The sequence below is a fragment of the Hemitrygon akajei genome, chromosome 23 (genome assembly GCF_048418815.1).
Source record: "Hemitrygon akajei chromosome 23, sHemAka1.3, whole genome shotgun sequence".
In the NCBI taxonomy this organism is placed as follows: domain Eukaryota; kingdom Metazoa; phylum Chordata; class Chondrichthyes; order Myliobatiformes; family Dasyatidae; genus Hemitrygon; species Hemitrygon akajei.
In genome coordinates, this window is record NC_133146.1 from 36639570 (window position 1) to 36658814 (window position 19245).

The window sequence follows — 19245 nt, forward strand, 5'->3', positions numbered from 1 at the left end:
AAATGGGTTTGGCTCTTCCAGTTTTTCAGAGCATGTAAACAGAAAGCAGCTTAAATATAAGGGCTAAGCTGTGATTCATAGATGACAGAAAGATGGTGGAAAAGTAAAAGACCAAATCCCTTCCTGGAGTAACAAGTTATGTATCAGTAAATAATCAGTCAGGACATCAGACAATGTATGCACAATTAGTCATTGCTATCATTAAACTTCAAAAATCATTCCTCATGCTCCACTGCATTTCCCTTGGGTTCTGGAATTGTTTAACTCATCCATCTATCAAGCCTTGTATAGTAAACAGTTTTCTTTACAAGTTTTACTGTGCTATAAAAATAGGCTTTAAATGAATAAAAAAAATCTGTGAAAATAACTATAAGATGATTTTTACTCCATCTCCATTTTCATTTCTACCAACCATCACACTCTGCCACATTAGCTCTTGTATTAATTATTGCAGTTAAATTAATCAATCTGCAAATAGAATTGACATTTTTAAAACAAGCTACATTACAACCAATTTCATATATTAGATGAATGATGGCATCACATTAAAAAGAGAAGTCAAGGGTGCCATTAAAAAGTAACACAGAACTAACAATTTATACAGAACAAGGCACCAAATCTGACTAGAATATCATTATTTAAATTCTTGGTGTGCTATAGTAAAATCCTTCAACAGGAAAATGAAATGCAAATTGGTCTTTTTAAAATTTTATTCTCAAAGAGCTCTAAAGCAAAATGCCAAAGCAGGAGACGGGGATTCTCTGGGTACAATTGCCCCGATTTATGAAAGCTTGATTTTATGCCAATTCTCCCCATTAAAATTCACTTTGCAAAATAGAACAAATAAAATGTTTCATGGTATTCATTAATGATTGGATGCAGTATATATTCCATGAGATTAATGAAGAATAGTTATAGGGCGATTATTGAATGAAATTATACCCAATCTACATACAATATATATGATATGGTGAACTATTAAAAGCAGACATTACTGACAGAATGACTGTTTCAGGAATAGAACCCTTGCGTAATTCAGGTGCTGGCTGTACTAGCTCTTCAATAGAAACAGATATAAACTTGAGAATATTTGAAGACTTGATGTGTACTGTAATGTTAAAATAGTCACCTTATGCGCTTCATTTGATTTTCTCTCAACTTCAGTTTTTTTATATGTCTCCAATTCTAAAAAAATTAAAAACAAGAGCATTAAGTATAGAGACCTACACAAAAGTTCTGACAGCTTAGAATAAAAAAAGACAATACAGCTTTGGCAAACATTATTAGTTAATTTACTAAAAAACCTGCATAAAATTGATCAAATAGGAATTCATAACACAAGCAAGGTGCAATAATGGCTAATGGCCCAAGTGAATGATGCTTTGAGTTATCAAAACCCCTTTCTATAGGATCTTTAAATGTGTGCCTGAACATCTACATTTCAGCGACTTTGAAATTGAACTTGCTTATAACATACAACCAAAAATAACTGACAAGCCAAACAAGTATTGATAGTAAACTACGCCAACTCCAAAAAAATTCAAGTAAAAGGCAAAGTTGACCCACCAAAAAAAAAAAATCAACTCCCAACTTCCCACCCAGTATTTGGGTTGGAGCAAGTAGGTGATCAGATTCACTTGTTGGATATGCTCACATTGTATAATGAATGTTGGGCTACCATTTTAGGCACTTACTAACACATGATTTCTGCCATTTAGATCTTGCTACACTCCAACAAAAAATACCATCTTCTGAAAAGATGCACACCTAATTAATGTTTGTATAACTATCATGAAAGACGCTCATGTTCCTTATGCTGAAAGTAAGGTTATTGATTAAGCAGCTAAACATGGTTAGGCCTAGCATAAATGCAGTTATGTATTTCAACTGAGATGACTGACTTCCAACCTCTTAACCATCTTCCTTATGTGAGGTATCATTCCAGACAGTTGTTCTACTCTATCTACTTACTTCAATTTTACATGAGATGCCTCAGTCAAAGTCTACTGCAAGTCAAGTGCAATGACCCTTTGAAGTGTGATATTTCTGGACCAAGGTTACAACAAGAACTAAAGCATATTGGTCCCAGTAAAATCCAAACTTATGTGTGAGAGTAGCTTATTAGTGAGCTGCTATTATACCACTTACTAGTATTGTGAATTACTAATTCCATTATATTACTGAAGAAAAGATTCACTGATTGGCCAGGAGTTATCCAGATTAGATACGTATTATAGTGGACAGAACATAACTGGAGAACAGGACATAACTTGAGAACTTTCGACATTGTTGAGCAAATCTAGTATTGTGGCTGTAAAGGAGCAGTTTTGCTGAAGACACAACTTAACCTGGAGCACATTTTCATCATTACAGCTGTAAAGGTTATCTATCTGGTTCTGTATAGTTTGCTGTATCTAGTATTCTCAACCATTTATTAATACCACCTATACAGAATCAAATTGGTTGAAGACTGCTCTATGATGGTGGGTCCTCAGGAAAAAGCCCAAAGCAGATTTGTCTTTTTGTACTTCTTCCTGAAGATGGATGCAAGGGCTTCATGCTTCCTCTGCACTTGCTTGTTAAACTCTATTATAACTAAAGGGGATAGGAGTGCTCTTGAAGTCTCCCATGAGATCATCCAACACAATATATGACTAGATGTGGCAGAATAGTACCTGATCTTTTGCTTGTAAGATCACTTGCCTTTGGCCATCACATACCGCTTTTGCTGCCATTGCTTTTTTTTTGTTTTTAACTATGTCCAGCTTTGGCCCTTGCATGCTCTATTACAATACTCATTAAACTACTATGATACTCTTAATGGAGTGAAGGATATGCTTTGACCATGATTTTATTGATTTTTGTGAAATACAATTCTGTTGTTAGTTATGGCTCAACACCATCTTGTAAATAACTAATCTTGGTTTGCTAGTATTGCTTTCAATTTTTTTCCCCATTCCACATCATGGTACACAACATGGAAGATTCATATTAAGTCTTCAAAATGGTTTTGATTCTACAAATGATTATTGATTAATCCTATAAAAGAATTAAGTTTCCCACTTCTAATTATTCTTTAGGATGACTTTCTAGCTTTTCATTCCTAAGCTATTACTCCCATTAGGCTCTCCAATAAGTCAACCTATAGCTGGGGAAGTGATGAGCTGCTCCTGTTAAATTGTTTTTGGCAACTTATTTTTTATTCTTTCTACTTCTCTTCTAATATTTATATCTATGCACTTGTAATGCTACTGTGACATAGTAATTTCCTTTGGGATCAATAAAGTATCTATCTGTCCATCCATTCATCAAGGCTTAAAACAATTGAACCTTTCCACTGCTTTTCCATATTTCACATCAGTTGCTCAGATATCATTTATGATTGTACCATATAAACAAAGTAGACCTCTGGACTTGGTCATAGTTTCAAAAGTGAATTCTGCTATGCTATCCTTTTACTTTGCTCAGTATTAAAATAACTTCAGTTATATCCCTCCCAAAACACGACTGTAACATTAAATAACGTGCTAATTATAAAATTTCACACTATTTTCATTGAGACTTACCAGCAGTGTTCTTATTCAATTCTTCATTTGTTTTGTTAAGCTCTTGAATGACACAAGCTAAATGAGCTTCCAGTTGTGCAACAGTCTCCTGAGGATCTGGAGCAGATACCAGATGGTGTTGGATTATTTCAGCTTGCTTCTTGATTTCAGCAACATCTGGCTCCAAGGATTTGATGTATCCCATAACATTAGTATTAACCAGACTCTCATATTTTGATGAATTTGGTGGATTGGACAACTACCATTGTAAATGAGAGAAAAGATCATTGAATTGGAAATGTTAATAGCATGCTGACTAAATATCAATATTTAATCTTCCATCATATGATTAAAAACCATTGAATGTCTTTGAATATTGTTCTATTTTTAAATATGCAGATCTTAAAACAACAATCTTGCACTCGATGTCAATAAAACCAAGGAAATGATTGAGAACTTCAGTCACAGCAACACACAACCAGTCCTTATCAAGGGATCACAGTGGAAAGAGTGAGCTGCTTCAAGACAACATGTCTGAAGATCTATCCTGGGCCAAACATATTGATGCAATTACAAAGGCGGCAGAACAGCTGCTATATTTCATTACGAATTTGAGGAGACTTGTTATGTCACCAAAGACTCATGCAGGTTTCTACAGATATACAATCTACCGATAGACAATCATAACTGGTTGTATCCTCATTTGGTATGGAAGGGTCATTATTCAGGATTGAAAAAAGCTACAGAAAGTTGCAAATTCAACCAGCTCCACCATGGGCACTAGCTTCCCCAGCATCGAGGACATGTTCAAAAGGCAATAGCTCAAAAAGCTGGCATTCATCATTAAGGACCCCCAACACCCAGGACATGCCCGCTTCTCATTGCTACCATCAAGGAGGAGGAAGAGCCTGAAGACACACTCAACAATTTAGGAACAGCTTCTTCCCCACCGCCATCAGATTCTGAATGGACAACATATTTATTTATAATAGATATATTTCTTAATGTAATTTGTAGTCTTTTAATTATTTATTGCAATATACTGCTGCTGCAAAACAACATACTTCACAACATATGCCAATGATATTGAACCCGATTCTGATCTGATTTTTCAATCTGGGTATTGAGTATAGAAATGAGAAAATTATGTTGCAGTTGTACATGTCATTGGTGAGGCCATACTTGAAGAACTGGGTATGGTTTTGTCACCCTATTATAGGAAAAATGCAGTTAAACTGGAATGAGAGTATACAAGATTTATGATGAGGCGTCAGGACCAGAGGGCCTGAGTTATATGGAGAGGTTGGCCAGACTAAGTCTTTATTCCACAGAGTGAGGGGCAACCTTATAGAACTGTTTAAAATTATGAGAGGCATAGATTAGATATGATGGATGGTAACAGGTAAGAGGGGAAAATTTAAAAGGGACCTGAGGGGCAACTTTTTCAAGCAGAGGGTGTTGAATATATGAAATGAGCTGCCAAGGAAGTGGTTGAGGCAGGTGCAGTAAAGCAACATGCCGCAAGGCTTAGATGGATATCAGCCAAATACAGGAAATTGGGCCTAGCTAGATTGGCATGATGTTTAGCTTGGATTTGTTGGGCCATAGAACCTGTATTCATGCATGCTCCATGACTCTAAATATTTCCCAAAAATGAGATTTTCCCCAATCTCTATGCAAATTGAAGTCCCCCATTACAACTGTGACATTACCCTTATTACGTACCTTTTCCAGCTCCCTTTGCAATCTCAACCCCACATCTTGGCTACAACTTGGAGGCCTTGCAGTTTCTTAACTCTACCCACAAAGATTCAACATTCTCTGACCCTTTGTCACCTCTTTCTAAAGATGAAATTCCATCTCTTACCAACAGGGCGACACCACCGCCTATGCCTTTCTGCCTGTCCTTTCGATACAAAGTATACCCTATGATGTTAAGCTCCCAACTATGGCCTTCTTTCAGCCACGACTCAATGATGTGTTACATTACATTGATATGATTCTACTATTAACCAGTGCCAGAAATAACCTAAAAAAAAAACAGAAATTAGATGAGAAAGACAAAATTTCAAACCAGAGTTGGTTACATTAGGCTTTAAAAAAGCAAATACACATGTGGTTTCTCAAGAATACAAATGAATTTCTTAAATTATAGTTTCAACTGAAAACATAAACATACCCACCTGACTGACTTCTGGTTGAATACATTCTTCAGAAATAGAATTCTCATTTTGGTCAATAGCAACATATGTTTTGACTAAAGTTTGAAATATATTGTTGCGTTTTTCAATTCTATCTTCTGTTAATCTACTATCTTCCTTTGCACGTTCCCTAGGAAAAAAAAAACAATGACCTAAATGAAAAGTAAATGTAATGAAATTCCATTTAATGAATGCCATAAATGCCCAACAGGCAATGTTCCAGCTATAGAGAATCTCAATTTAGGTTAGGTTTTCGTACAGGATCTTATGAAGTGAAAAGAGTGGGAAAATTTGCATTCCTAGTGGTTCAGAGAAACTTGGAGAATGAAGTATAAAATATGGACATGGAATACAATAAACAAATGAGGATCTAGACAATATCTGAAATATACTGTTACCCTGCTATGAAACTTTCTCCTTGACAATCTGCACTGATATGTCTTTAAGACTCTTACTTTGCTAGTTTACCATTTAAAATAGGTCATGGTACTTGATCCAATGATTAAAAAAAGATGGAAAGAAGAAATCAAAAAATCAGGAAACAGGAAGAGAACCTGTTAACACTTGGAAACAGAACTGATTTGAAATTGATAATGTAAATTTGCTTTTTGCTGATTCACTGGGGGAGTTTTCTTTGATTGGAATAATCCCAAAACAATTTATTGTAGCTTATTTTGCATTGCCTAGGATATGAAAAAGACATAATAATGTTTTAAAATCTGATGATCCTTTGTACTTAAGCAATTAAGTACTCAGGAAATACACAATTATGTAACATTTACATACAAATCCAAGAAACTACTTTTTTTAAAAAAATGTCAGATCCCTCTTGCATTTTAATCGTCACAGTTTCAGACATGAAGAGGTTGAAAGCAAAGAGTGGCAGTTATCTCATATCAAAAGTTATCATAGCTTTTCTTAAGTGATTTCATAATATTAAAAATCATTCTCTCTCAAAATTGTACTTTCAAAATTGAGAACATTATTAGCTTCATTAAAATCACCCACAATATACCTTAAAGCATTTTCAAACTGAGACATGTATTTTTCCATTTCTTGGCAAACTTCTTCACGGATTTTATTTTCCATGATCACCTTTTCTTTTTTTTCCTCAACAATCTTGTTTTTCAGATCTTGTATATAAGCCAGTAGTTTCTATATTTTGAAAACAAAATTCAGAACCGAACAATTTTGTTATTTAACTCTGAAACATTTAAAAGTATAACGTGGAAAATACCATCAAACAGCACTAAACATGATGAAGTGTAGTATTCTTACAACAGCAAATTTGCAAAGCTTCTGTGCAAAGCCACAGGATGAATGTTCTACACCAATGATCCATTGGTAGGGAAAAGTTAGAAATCAAATCAACTTTACATTGGCAAAGAGGAATAGCTGACTATAATACCGATTTCTCTTCATTCTTCCCTCATCATTAAATGTTGGATTCCAAAAAGCACTATCCATAAATCTGAGGCTGACCTCTATAGACCCCTACCTTAGGAGGATCAGATAGCAGATTTTTCTCATTCAAAGAAAATAACTGCAAATCAAGGACCTGTTTCAACCAAAGTTTAAGGTAATGAACAGAATTATAACTCTTATAATGTGGCCATTTTGCGCACTGTTAAGTTGCGGAGAACTTCCATTAACAAAAACAGCCAAAGGAAAAAAAAACATGAACTAAGTCACCAGTTTTGAGATATTGACTTCAGCATACATCACAAAGTGTGGTGTTGGCTGGAACTACTAACTTCTAATTTACATTTAATAGATTAGTCACTGCTTTTTCTTTCTAATGCACATTGAATTCATTATCTGGAACATTGGTTATCAATGTAATGAACCAAACCACATCAACAACCTCCATTTAAAAATATATCATGAAGTTTATGAAGCTTTTAGCAAATAATTATCTTCAATTTAAGATTGTACACAGTAAAAAATATTTTCAGTTTTGTAGCAAGATGGAAAAATGCAATGTATTTACCTCATAATTGCTTTTTCCTATTACTATATTCTCTTCCTCTTCTTCCTCCTCTTCCTCCTCCTCTTCCATCTGCTTCACATCATTTAGATCGATTGCCTCTGAATCACCTTCCTCCATTTCAACAACATCCTCAAGACTAGCATCCCAAGAGATTGTTTCTCTTTTCACCAAAGAGGATTCAGTTTCTGCATTATTGATAATCAGTGAAAGAGCTCTGGCTGATCGTTTTGAAACCAAACGGACAGGAAAAAATTTTGAACAATCAAGCAGAATCTAGGGGAAAGAATAATTCAATAAGGCATCCAAAAATATTTTATGGGATTTACCCAAAATTGTTTAATTTCCAAGTCCATCTGGCAATAATGCGCTTAGAACGAAAAGGAAGTGCTGCTCCAAGTCATACTATAGGAGGCAGAGTCAGTTGATAGAGTGAGATCGAGAATTGAGCAACATGAGACTTATTGTCCCCACAATTCCTTTATCAAAACCTGGAAAATAGTAACTGTGCTGATAAATCTGATTCCAAATTGCAACTAGATGCTGTTAAACGATTCCCTTTGACACAAAAAGTGCCAATTACTGTGTCAAGTGTTTGAAAGATCTATACAATTAGTTCTAATCAAGACTTTTCAAATATTCAACTCCCAATTAGAATTTATCTACTACCAAGTGTTTCAGTCAATGACCTACGGACCATACCTACATGTATATGTAAGAGAAATAAACATTTCCCTTCCACTTATTGAACTATCATTTACTCAAAGCTCCTTATCATAAATCCATACATGTATGTCAATGGCTGTATGTGCAATTTGGCTTGCATTACTCTGCGTGCTTAGCAATGAGAAATGGAATAATACATTAAAAAACAGAAGCTATTGTCAGTATCTATAGATATCTAAGTTCTGAATGGCAATAGCAGTGCTAAGCATACTAAGAGTCTAGTGAAAAACAATGGTAATTTGTATTTTCCAATTATTTTCATATGCAAGTTACAGATTTGATAATATTAAATTAGTAGAATATTTGAACTGGTCTTCATTTCAACCACAATTCCTGGAAATTCTGATTAAATTCATGGAATCAAATGAGCTTACTAAGTGCCACAAGGAGAAGGTATGATGTTCTTGAAATAAAACTAAAGCAGTTATAAACTTAAATTTGTAGGAAAACAACTAAAATTTACTCAAATCCACATAATTTTGTTCCCTACCCCCAATCTGTTTGTATAGAATAAAACCATAATCACAGGTTGTTAGAGAACTTTAAACTACCACAATTATTCTGTAAATGATAGAAACCACAGAGGCATTCAATTATACAATTGAAATTTTAATCATCATATCATGACATAATAGCAGTTTATAAACTTAACTTACCTTCTGTGCGACAGCAGAGAATTTTAGGACATTAAGTGTCTCTTCATACATAGAAGCACATTGGTTGATATTAACAATCATGCAAACTTTTCCTCTCCCAGAGAAATACCCTTGGAAATAGCGAGTAAGCTTACTCTCTCTGAATGGAACATGGCTGTGTGTCCTAAGAGAAATAAAATATTTTTAAAAAGGTCATTATTTTTTGGATCTCACTGATAAGACAATCCCTTTTCTAAAGTAAGAAATGTCCAAAAAAATAACTTACAGAAATTTCATGAACATACAGTATGTCAACAGAAACTTCAATTTTAAAGAGTTCATCAGCAAAATGTTTTAAAATTTGTCTGAGATGTTTAATGCAGCAGCAGAAAACTTTAGATTTTCTGTACATTAAGCTGCTATGATTAAAAACTTGATGCCCTTGATTATAGCAGGCAAAATGAAGTTTTATCAGAGCTTTGGCAAATAAACCCAAAGTTTGAATTGTTAGGATCAATGCATTAAGTAGTAACTTGCTGGTGGATTCCGAGTCATGGTGTTAGAGCTAAGTCAGCTATTCTCAAACTATTCCAGAGATTTAATCTAGGCAAAATCTTAATGCTGAAATGCTAAAGATGCCATATTTCAGGCAAGACATTAAATCAAGCCTCTTCTGTTTCTTGTGTAGATGTAAAAGATGATTTAAAAAAACAAAAAGAAAACAAGATTATAATTCAGATTGATGTACCTTTATTTCCCTGAGTAAGATTATTCAGGTGTGTATTAAACTTGCTTTCAATGAATAAACATTCACTTCATTTATCTCACTTTACTATTTAGTACCTCAGTTAGAGCCTAAAGTTCTCAAATTTCTCTCCAGGTTCTAAGTTGATATATCTTTTTATCTCATGGAAACCCAAGCTAACTAATTTACATCAACCAGATGCACACTGAACTCAGGAGAGGAATAAACAGTCAATATTTCATCAGGGGTTGAAAGGAAGGGAAAAAGGCCAGAATACAAAGATGGGAGGAGGGGAAGGAGTACAAGCTTGCTGGGGATGGGCAAAACCAAATGAGGGGGAAGGTGGGTAGATAGGGAAGGAGGGATGAATGGATGGATGAAGTAAAAGGTTTGGAGATGTTAGGTGGAAGAGATAGATAAAAGGCTGAAGGAGGAATCTGATAGGAAAAGACAGTGGACCACATGAGGAAAGGGAGGAGGAACACCAGAGATAAGTGATGGACAGGTAAGAAGAGAAGGGACAAGAAGGAAGACTACTTTCAGATCTTTGGACGTTACACCTATCAATTGCCAAACACATTTTTATTTCAGCGTTTTTGTAAAATGTTAGTGTACAATAAATTTCCAATGAACTACCAAGATTAAGGATGAATATGAAGTTTACAAGTTTTCCAATTACAAACCTATTCATGTTCCTAAACTCACCCTTACCCTCTGACCACAAACCCTCTCTATCACAAATTCCAAACCATTAATTGTTGGATTATCAGAGATTACAAAACATCAGTCTCTCATTATTAGGGATTTCATCTTAAAATAACATGTAGACAGAGGATGAAAGCAAATTTTTAAAAAAAATCATTCATTTGCAATTTTTAACTCTGCTAAAGCTGCATTAAAATTGCATTAAAACTTAAGAATAAGTTTAAGCAAGCACTTTATTTATGAGTAGAGAGCATAGAATAAAGGTTCCTCTTACTTTGAAATTTGGTTATGTCTCAATGCATTAATGCATTTTCCAAGAATCAGCAAAGAGGTATTAATGTTTCCAGCTTCTTTCAATCTGTCACCTTCATTCTTTGTTTTTGCATTCCGTTCTGATCCCGCAAGATCACAAAGAGACAACCTGTAGGTGGAGTAGCCAAGAGCAAAAGTAACAGAACCAAAATTAAATGATTTATGCTAATATTCATCTTCTCATCATGAATTTAAACAAATCCAAATAAGTTAACCTCATTGTACCTTACAACCTCTCCATCTAGGTTTGCTGATTTACCTTTTAGAGAAGTCTTTTTAAAATTATCTTTTTAGTTAACAATTCCTCCATGGCTTCATATTTCTTCTCAAAACTCCTCAGCCTTGCATTCATCAAGTGATATCTAGACTTCCCTATTCTGACAGTCGTCAATTTTATTTATTTAGCAATACAGTATAGAGTAACACTAACCTAGTCACAGGGCAATTTACAATAACTAATTAACCCATGGTACATCTTTGAACTCTAGGAAGAAACTGGTGCACCCAGAGAAAATGCCTGCATTCCACAGGGAGGATGTACAAACTCGTAACAGAACAGCATTGGAATTCTAATCTGAACTCCAGAACTCTGAGCTATAATAGTGTCCACTAACCGCTATGCTATTCATCATAATTAAGTCAACAGTGGCAGTCGTGCTTCAACTACCACAGCCCCCATCAAATTACTCTTAAATCAATGGGCAACTCACACAAAATACCAGAGGAACTTAGCAAGTCAGTGGAGGGAAGGACTATGAATGGGATTAAATAATATTTCAAGCTGAGAAACTTCTTTTCTTCAAGATGTTTTCTTTTTTTAAAAACTGATTTCTTTGGAAGGATTTTTGGTTATCTGTTCAAACAATCTGCTAAGTGACCTAGTATCATTATTTTTTGTGTGCTAATGCCACAAATACAGTACCTGGGACATTTTTGCAATGTTAAAAGATTATTTTTACAAGATATCATGACCTTTAATTGATTGCTCTGGCAGATGCGAGACTTTTCTTGATCTGGGCATTGCTTTGCATTACAATGTGAACTAAAACTCAAGTGCAGGACTAGGACTAAACAGTATTCTGCAATTATAAGAGGTTACTCAAGTATACAGTATAATAATGATACACTTAACATAGTCCATTACAGCACAGTTAGGGACTTTCAGTCTACAATGCTGTACTGATCCTTTAACCTACTCAAAGATCAATCTAATCCTTCCTACGTAGCCCTCCATTTTTTTCTATTATCCATATACCCAAGCAATTATTAAATGCCTCCAATCTATCTGCCTCAACCAGCCCTGACAACATGTTTCATGTACCCAGCAATCAGTGTAAAAAAAAAAACAACTTAATTCTGACATTCCCCCTATACTTTCCCCCCAAATCACTTTAAAATTATGACCCTTCATATTATCCTTTTCCACTCTGGAAAAAATTCTCTGGCTATCCACAAAATCTATGCCTGTTATCATCTACATCTCTATTAAGTTACCTATCATCATCCTTTGCTCCAGAGAAAAGCCCGAACTCACTCAACCTATCCTCATAAGACACGCTCCCTAATCCAGGCAGCATCCTGATAAATATCCTCTGCAAACTGCCACATCCTGCCCATAATGAGACAACCAGACCTGAACACAATATCCAAAGTGTGGTCTAACCAGATCTATCCTAACCAGGTTTTATAGTGCTGCAATATTACCTCATGCTCTCGAACTCAATCCCAACTAATGAAGGAAAACACACGATATGCCTAACACCCCTATCAACTTGTGCAGCAGCTTGGGAGGGATCTGTGGGTGTAGACCCCATAAACCCTGTTCCTCCACACTCCTAATAATCCTGCCACCAATCTGCCTTTAATTTTGACCTCCCAAAGAGTATCACATCATAATTTCCTGGATTAAACTCCATTTGCCTCTTCTCAGCCTCTATTATGATTATTATTCTGTTACGGATTTATTGAGTATGCTCACAAGAAAATGAATCTAATGTTGTGCATGGTGACATACGTATACTTCGATAATAATTTTATTTTGAACTTAATAACCTTCCATTCCATTTCCTCAAATTTGATTATAATAATTTTTTTTAAAAATCACAAAAAGTAGGGGACCCAGAACAGATCACTGCAGAACACCACTGATCGCAGAACTCCAGGCAGAATAAATTCCATTTACAACCATTTACCTTCTATCGGCAAGCAAATTCAGAACCCACCCAGCCAAGTTTCCATGGGTTCCATGCCTCCTGACTTCATGAATGAGCCCACCATGGGAAACTTACCAAAATCCATATTTACCATATCCACTACTCCACCTTGATCAATGTGCTTTATCACATCTTTGAAGAATTCAAACAGCTTGTAGGGCATGACCTGCCCCTCACAAAGCCATGCTGACTATCCTTAATCAGACATTTCTCCAAACGCTTGTAAATCTGGTCTCTAATTCCCATGATCAATTTGACTACTAATGAATTAAAACACTACCCCTACACTTCTTCTGAACAAAGTAAAACATTCACCACCGTCCAACCTTCTGGTATATCTCCTATAGCAAGGAATATGTAAAGATGATCACCAAAGATACAGCAATCTCTTCCCATACTTCGCAAAATACCCTGTGTTATATCCCATCCAGCCCTGGGGACTTAGCTATCCTAATGATTTTCAAAACTTTAGCACATCCTCTTTCTTACTGTTGACATGTTCTATCATATCAACCTGTATTTACACTTTCGCCACATATGTCAGGGTCCCCCCTTCTCTTACTGGTGAATACTGAAGCAATGTATTCAATAAAGACCTCCCCTACCTCTTCTAACTCTAGGCACATATTTCTTCTTTTATCCCTAATGGGTCTTATCCTCACTCTAATCATCTTTCTGTTCTTTACATACATGTAAAGCACCTTTTTGTGTTTTTCTTCATCCTACTCACCAAAGCCTTCTCATGCCCTTTTCTACCTCTCCTAAGTCCATTGTTCAGCAAATTCCTGGCTACTCAGTAACTTCTAAGAAGTTAATGAGCACAGTTTTTTTTATAAACATGTACTGGACCAAGCCCATAGCTTTCTTGTCATTTATTTGACACCAACTAAATAATGGAAGCTATGAATTTAAAGAACATTTAAAGGGGAAACATCTTATGTCCCCTTGCCAATTCAACTGCCTATATACCTTTCTTAAAAACTGGTGAAAACCGAGGCATCATTTCTGTTTCTCTCCACGTTGCCTAATCTGTTAATTATTTCTGGCAATCACACTATTAGACACTGAGATAATACATGTCATTTAAACAATAATTACATATCACTGGTGCTGAAAGAAATGAAGATTTTGGTATCAGTTCTGGTTAGTGCAGAAATCTATCAACATAGAAAAAAATATTTTGTTTAAAAAAGGAAAAAAAAAGTTTCCAGCTGAATTTAAACTAATTCCTTAAAAATTAAAACAAGGTAGTAGTCATGAAGAGTCTCGGCCTGAAACGTTAACAGTTTATTCATTTCCATATGTGCTGCCTGGCCTGCTGAGTTCCTCCAGCATTTTGTGTGTTGCTCTGGATTTCCAGCATCTGCAGAATCTCTCGTGTTTTAATAGTCAGCTGTTTAGATGTACATTTTTTCTTATTTGTCATTTTTAAAACTTTATTTATCATTTTATTTCAAATTATACAAGTTGGCCATTAGGGCACAAATATACAATTTCCTGGCCTCCAGGCAAAATATTAAGATAAAGGTTCAGCAAGGAGTATTTTCTGTGCATTTTTAATAGTATACATCTTAAATTGACACGAGGAATCAAGCTTGTCCAGTTTTCTTATACCACAAGTTTGTATTGAATCTCGATTTATCATCACATATTCAGGACTTTGTACTTTTCCTGCAAAAATATCTTTGCTGTCGAAAACCATTATCCAAAATATCATTAGTGAGCAATTGTCAAATGAACAGTGTTTGCAAATGAGTGATGGGTAGAAGAACAAATTGCAACTGTCATTTTGAGTAATCTTTATACAACTTGATGCAAGAGATATGCAAACTCTACTAGATAAATTGCTTCTGAATGACAGGAATTCTTCAAGAATTTCAGAAGCAGCGCTTGTGATAAAGTGATACAGATGGAAAAATTAGAATCAGAAAAGGGCAAGGTAAATCTTCAAATGAAAGCTTTTTAAAATCATGCAGGTTGCTTATATAGCTAGTTTCAAGTGGCTTAAAAATCTCTTAACAAGTGTCATAATGCAACTACAGAAATAATTTAGGCTAGAATGATATAATAACTGAGTTTGGTTTTTGAAAACTTTGATGGAACTGACAAGGTAGATAAGATGCTGTTTTCTTCAGCTGAGCAGTTTAATGCTGAGGTCAGATCCTGGACTTCAACATTAAGGGCGAGCGAGCTAAGAATAAGATGAGATTTTTTTTTTCTTTTTACGGTGAGTGATAAATCAAAGTGTATCATAGGAATTTACTACCATATGGATTCTTTGTCCACAACCCTTTGAGTATACTCAAAGTGGTGATTGATAAGATTTTTGAACGTTATAGGAAGAATACACAAAAGGTATACTTCAAGCATAAATTGGTCATGATCGTTATTGGTAGAACAGACTCAAGGGAGCACATAGCCAACTTCCATTCTGTTGAATATCTGTGGTGAAGTTGTTGCCCAAAACATTGAGAGAATAGCAAACCTTGAAAGTTACAGTACATCATTCTCTTTTCTACAAATATTGGTCTGATAAACCTCATTGGCAGTTCTGCAATTGTATTTTCATTGAAAAGCTATCTCCTTGATTAGAATATACTACGGTACTTACTCACTGACTCGGGCAACCCGAAGACCATCTGCTTCCATGTGCAAGATTCTTATTGAAAAAGTACAGTGGCTGTAAAAAGAGCATTTTAAGAGACATTTTAAATGCACTTACAATTACTAGTTAAAAGCCATGTGTCTTTGCCCGGAAGCACACAACCAAAAGTTCAAAAATTTAATTATAACAATACACCTAATATAAATGTTGTTGAAAAGTAAAATACCTTCTACTTGAAAGATGATTGACTTTTGTAGAAGCAATACTTTGTTGTTTTCTCCCTTGTTTCAGTATCATGCATGCTTCTTCTGCATTGGAAATCTGAATCCATTTTAGATCTAAAGGAAAAGCACACTAATATCTTGGATGGATCTTAATTTATGGAATGGATAAAGTAGTTAAACAAAAAGAAAGATTACTTAATAATCAGAAATAAAATACACTCAATTACCTTTCACGTAAGTGTTGCCTTTTGCATCTTGCACAAGTCGAAGTATGTTTCTTTTCTGATATTTACATTGTACTGGATCAAGTAAATCATAAAGCGTTTCATTGTATATTTCACAAAATGAAACCCAGATCGAAAATCTGAACCTTTCTGGAGTACGCACAGCAACTTCTTCAGAACACTTTAATTGTTCACCATAATCTATACTAAGTGACTTCAGTGACTCTCCTGCTTTAAAAAAAATATTATTGTTAACCAAAACTATATCCTTTTAAAGGAGACACAATTATGAAATGGAACACAACTATCAATTGGTTTAAAGTCCATCATACAGAGCAAAAAATAGCTCCTTTGATTCACTACATCTATACTGCCAATTTACCCATCTACGATATTCCACTTACCCACTCAGTGTATAGCTTTCTATGCCTTGGCAATTCAAATATTCATCAAGATGCTTATTAAATGTTGAGAAATTATCTGCCACAATCACTTTTCCAGCCAGATCATTTCCAAATCCCAACAATCCTCTGAAAATAATTTCCTCTCAGATCCCTTCTAAATCTCCTCTCACCTTAAACTATACCCAACACACAAAATGCTGAAGGAACTCAGCAGGACAGAAAGCATTTATGGAGGGGGTGGACAGTTAAAGTTCCATGCCCAGACCCTTCATCTGGCCCAAAACTATGACTTGCCTTTGCACCTCTACAGGGAGAAAAAGATCTTTATTATCAATATTTCTCATCATTTTATAAACCAAAATGAAATCATCGCTCAGTCTCTTCCACCTATCTAGTCTCTCCTTCTAACAGAAAAGCTCCAACTCGGGCAATATCATGGTGAATCTCATCTACTCTCCAGTGCAACACATTCTTCATATAATGTGGCCATCAGAATATGCAAAATTGAGACAGACTGAGTTCATTACATAAAATTACATGATGGAAAATTGCAAGACCAATCATCTTAAAACAATGGACAAGTATTAAAAACGACCATCTGAATAGGTTACACTCTTTTGTTTTAACCCCCACTCCCTTTTTAAAAATTTTAAAACTAGACAATCACTGATATTGTTCTGGATACAGCTTACAAATCCAAGTGGAAGTACTGGTAGCCAACTATATAACTAGATCAAATAGTCACACTGTTCTACCAACGCTGTTGTACTGGGGATGTATTTCTACATTCTGCAGTTCACATTTAATTAGTCAAACTCAGACTATTGGACTCTAGAGTATCAAAGACCATCAAGATAAAACCTCTATATTTGGCCCAGTTAGATCAGTCCACGTAAATTCCTTGGACAGTAATTTGAATCAGTGGATTCCAACATCAATCTATTTTACACAACTTGCTTATTAAAATCAGTTAAATTATTAAATATATTATTTTTAAAAGTGGAACTTCCTGCATATTGTTACTTTCCAATTCACATTAAGACTTCATTGGAAATCTTATTTGCTGCAGTTTCTGGAGATCATTAGCCAAGCCAATAAAAGCCTGCCAATAATACCTTTCAATGGGCCTGTGATCTAGTCATCAACAGCACATTAGTGTTCAGTTTTCAAGGAAGCATTTTTAACTTCAATCTGTGACTGAGGTTTACATTATGCAACATGAATTCATGCATTGTACATCTTATGTTAATATGCACGGGCAACATACCTTCGGTAGCATCTAGTGAACTATGCTGATTGCTCCCATTGCACTGGTCACTCTAAAAATAAAATTAAAATGTTAGGAGCAAAGCAAGCAATGACAAATAGGAGTAGAATTGTTCTTTCAAATATGTACCTGCCCATAATCTAAATGGTTATGATACAGAGGGCTATTACATAAACTCTTCAGAATCAGGTTTAATATCACCGGCGCATGGCGTGAAATCTGTTAACTGTGCGGTAGCAGTACAATGCAATACATGCTAAATATATTTTTAAAAACTGAATTACGGTAAGTACATATTCATATATTAAATAGTTAAGTTAAAATAAGTAAGGCAAAAACAGAAATAAATTTTAAAAGTAATGAGATAGTGTTCATGGGTTCAATGTCTACTTAGAAATCGGATGGCAAAGGAGAAGAAGCTGTTCCTGAATTGCTGAGTGTGTGCCTTCAGGCTTCTGTACCTCCTTCATAACCGTAACCATGAGAAGAGGGTATATCCTGGGTGGTGGGGGTCCTTAAAAATGGACACCACTCCTTGAAGATGTCACTGATACTATGGAGGCTATTACCCATGCTGGGGCTGACTAACTTTGCATCTTTCTACAACTTACTTCAATCCTGAGCAGTAGCTGCCCCATACCAAATGGTGATGCAGGCAGTTAGAATGTTCTCCATGGTACATCTGTAGAGGTTTGAGTGTTTTAGGTGACAACCAGATCTCCTCAAACTCCTAATGAAATATAGCTGATGTCTTGCCTTCTTTATAGCTGCATCAATATGTCGCGAGCAGGTTAGGTCCTCAGAGACATTGACTCCCAGGAACCCAAATTGCTCACTCTCTCCACTTCTGATCCCTCTACGAGAATTGGTTTCTCATTCTAATTATGGCATTAACAATCACATATATGTAAATCCTGAGAAAAATGCACAACCTCCCCAATTTATTACACACATGCTTGATACAAGTTTTACTATTTTAACATACTTTAAGTAATTCCTGCAAGTTTCACACAATGATGTTATTAATATCAAAATTAGTAACACAACTCAAAACTCACCTTTCAAATTTTTATTTTATATCTCAAGTTATTTAAAATATTAGCTAGAAATTGTACTTATTCCTCAATGCTTGATTGAAAACAAATAGAAAATTCTCTTAAGAATTTGGTTACTCATTCAACATCACTGCTGTTGGATGCCAGTCACCAGACAGCATAAAACTTCAGAAATGTGAAAATTTACCAGACTTCTGTCAATTTTTTGAGGTCAGAGGTAAACAGCATATTGTGAGTGACTGCAAAAATCATCTTTTTCTTCCAGCAACCATCCAAATTTAGTGATCAATACTAACCTAAACAACTGGCTTTCAATGAGACAAAGCCTTCCTGGAGGCAACAGAAGAAGCACCCCACTACTCTCAGCTTATTGACTACCATAAAAACACTTTCCTTC

At 35.2% G+C, this 19245-nt stretch overlaps 1 protein-coding gene across 3 annotated transcripts in view; it reads right to left on the reverse strand.

Annotated features, from left to right (window-relative positions):
* Positions 1–19245, reverse strand: part of LOC140715353 (kinesin-like protein KIF20B) — a 73535-nt gene that overhangs the window by 38910 nt on the left and 15380 nt on the right. For 2 of the 3 annotated variants that reach the window (XM_073027419.1, XM_073027417.1), the window contains exons 7-17: positions 17794–17845; positions 16126–16353; positions 15901–16012; positions 15681–15749; positions 10819–10965; positions 9116–9278; positions 7737–8009; positions 6762–6901; positions 5729–5876; positions 3567–3804; positions 1130–1185 (exon numbers count right to left, since the gene is read on the reverse strand). In XM_073027419.1, the coding sequence (XP_072883520.1) occupies positions 1130–1185; positions 3567–3804; positions 5729–5876; positions 6762–6901; positions 7737–8009; positions 9116–9278; positions 10819–10965; positions 15681–15749; positions 15901–16012; positions 16126–16353; positions 17794–17845 (1626 nt within the window). The remainder of the gene's footprint in view (positions 1–1129; positions 1186–3566; positions 3805–5728; positions 5877–6761; positions 6902–7736; positions 8010–9115; positions 9279–10818; positions 10966–15680; positions 15750–15900; positions 16013–16125; positions 16354–17793; positions 17846–19245) is intronic. The other variant, XM_073027418.1, reaches the window with a different exon arrangement.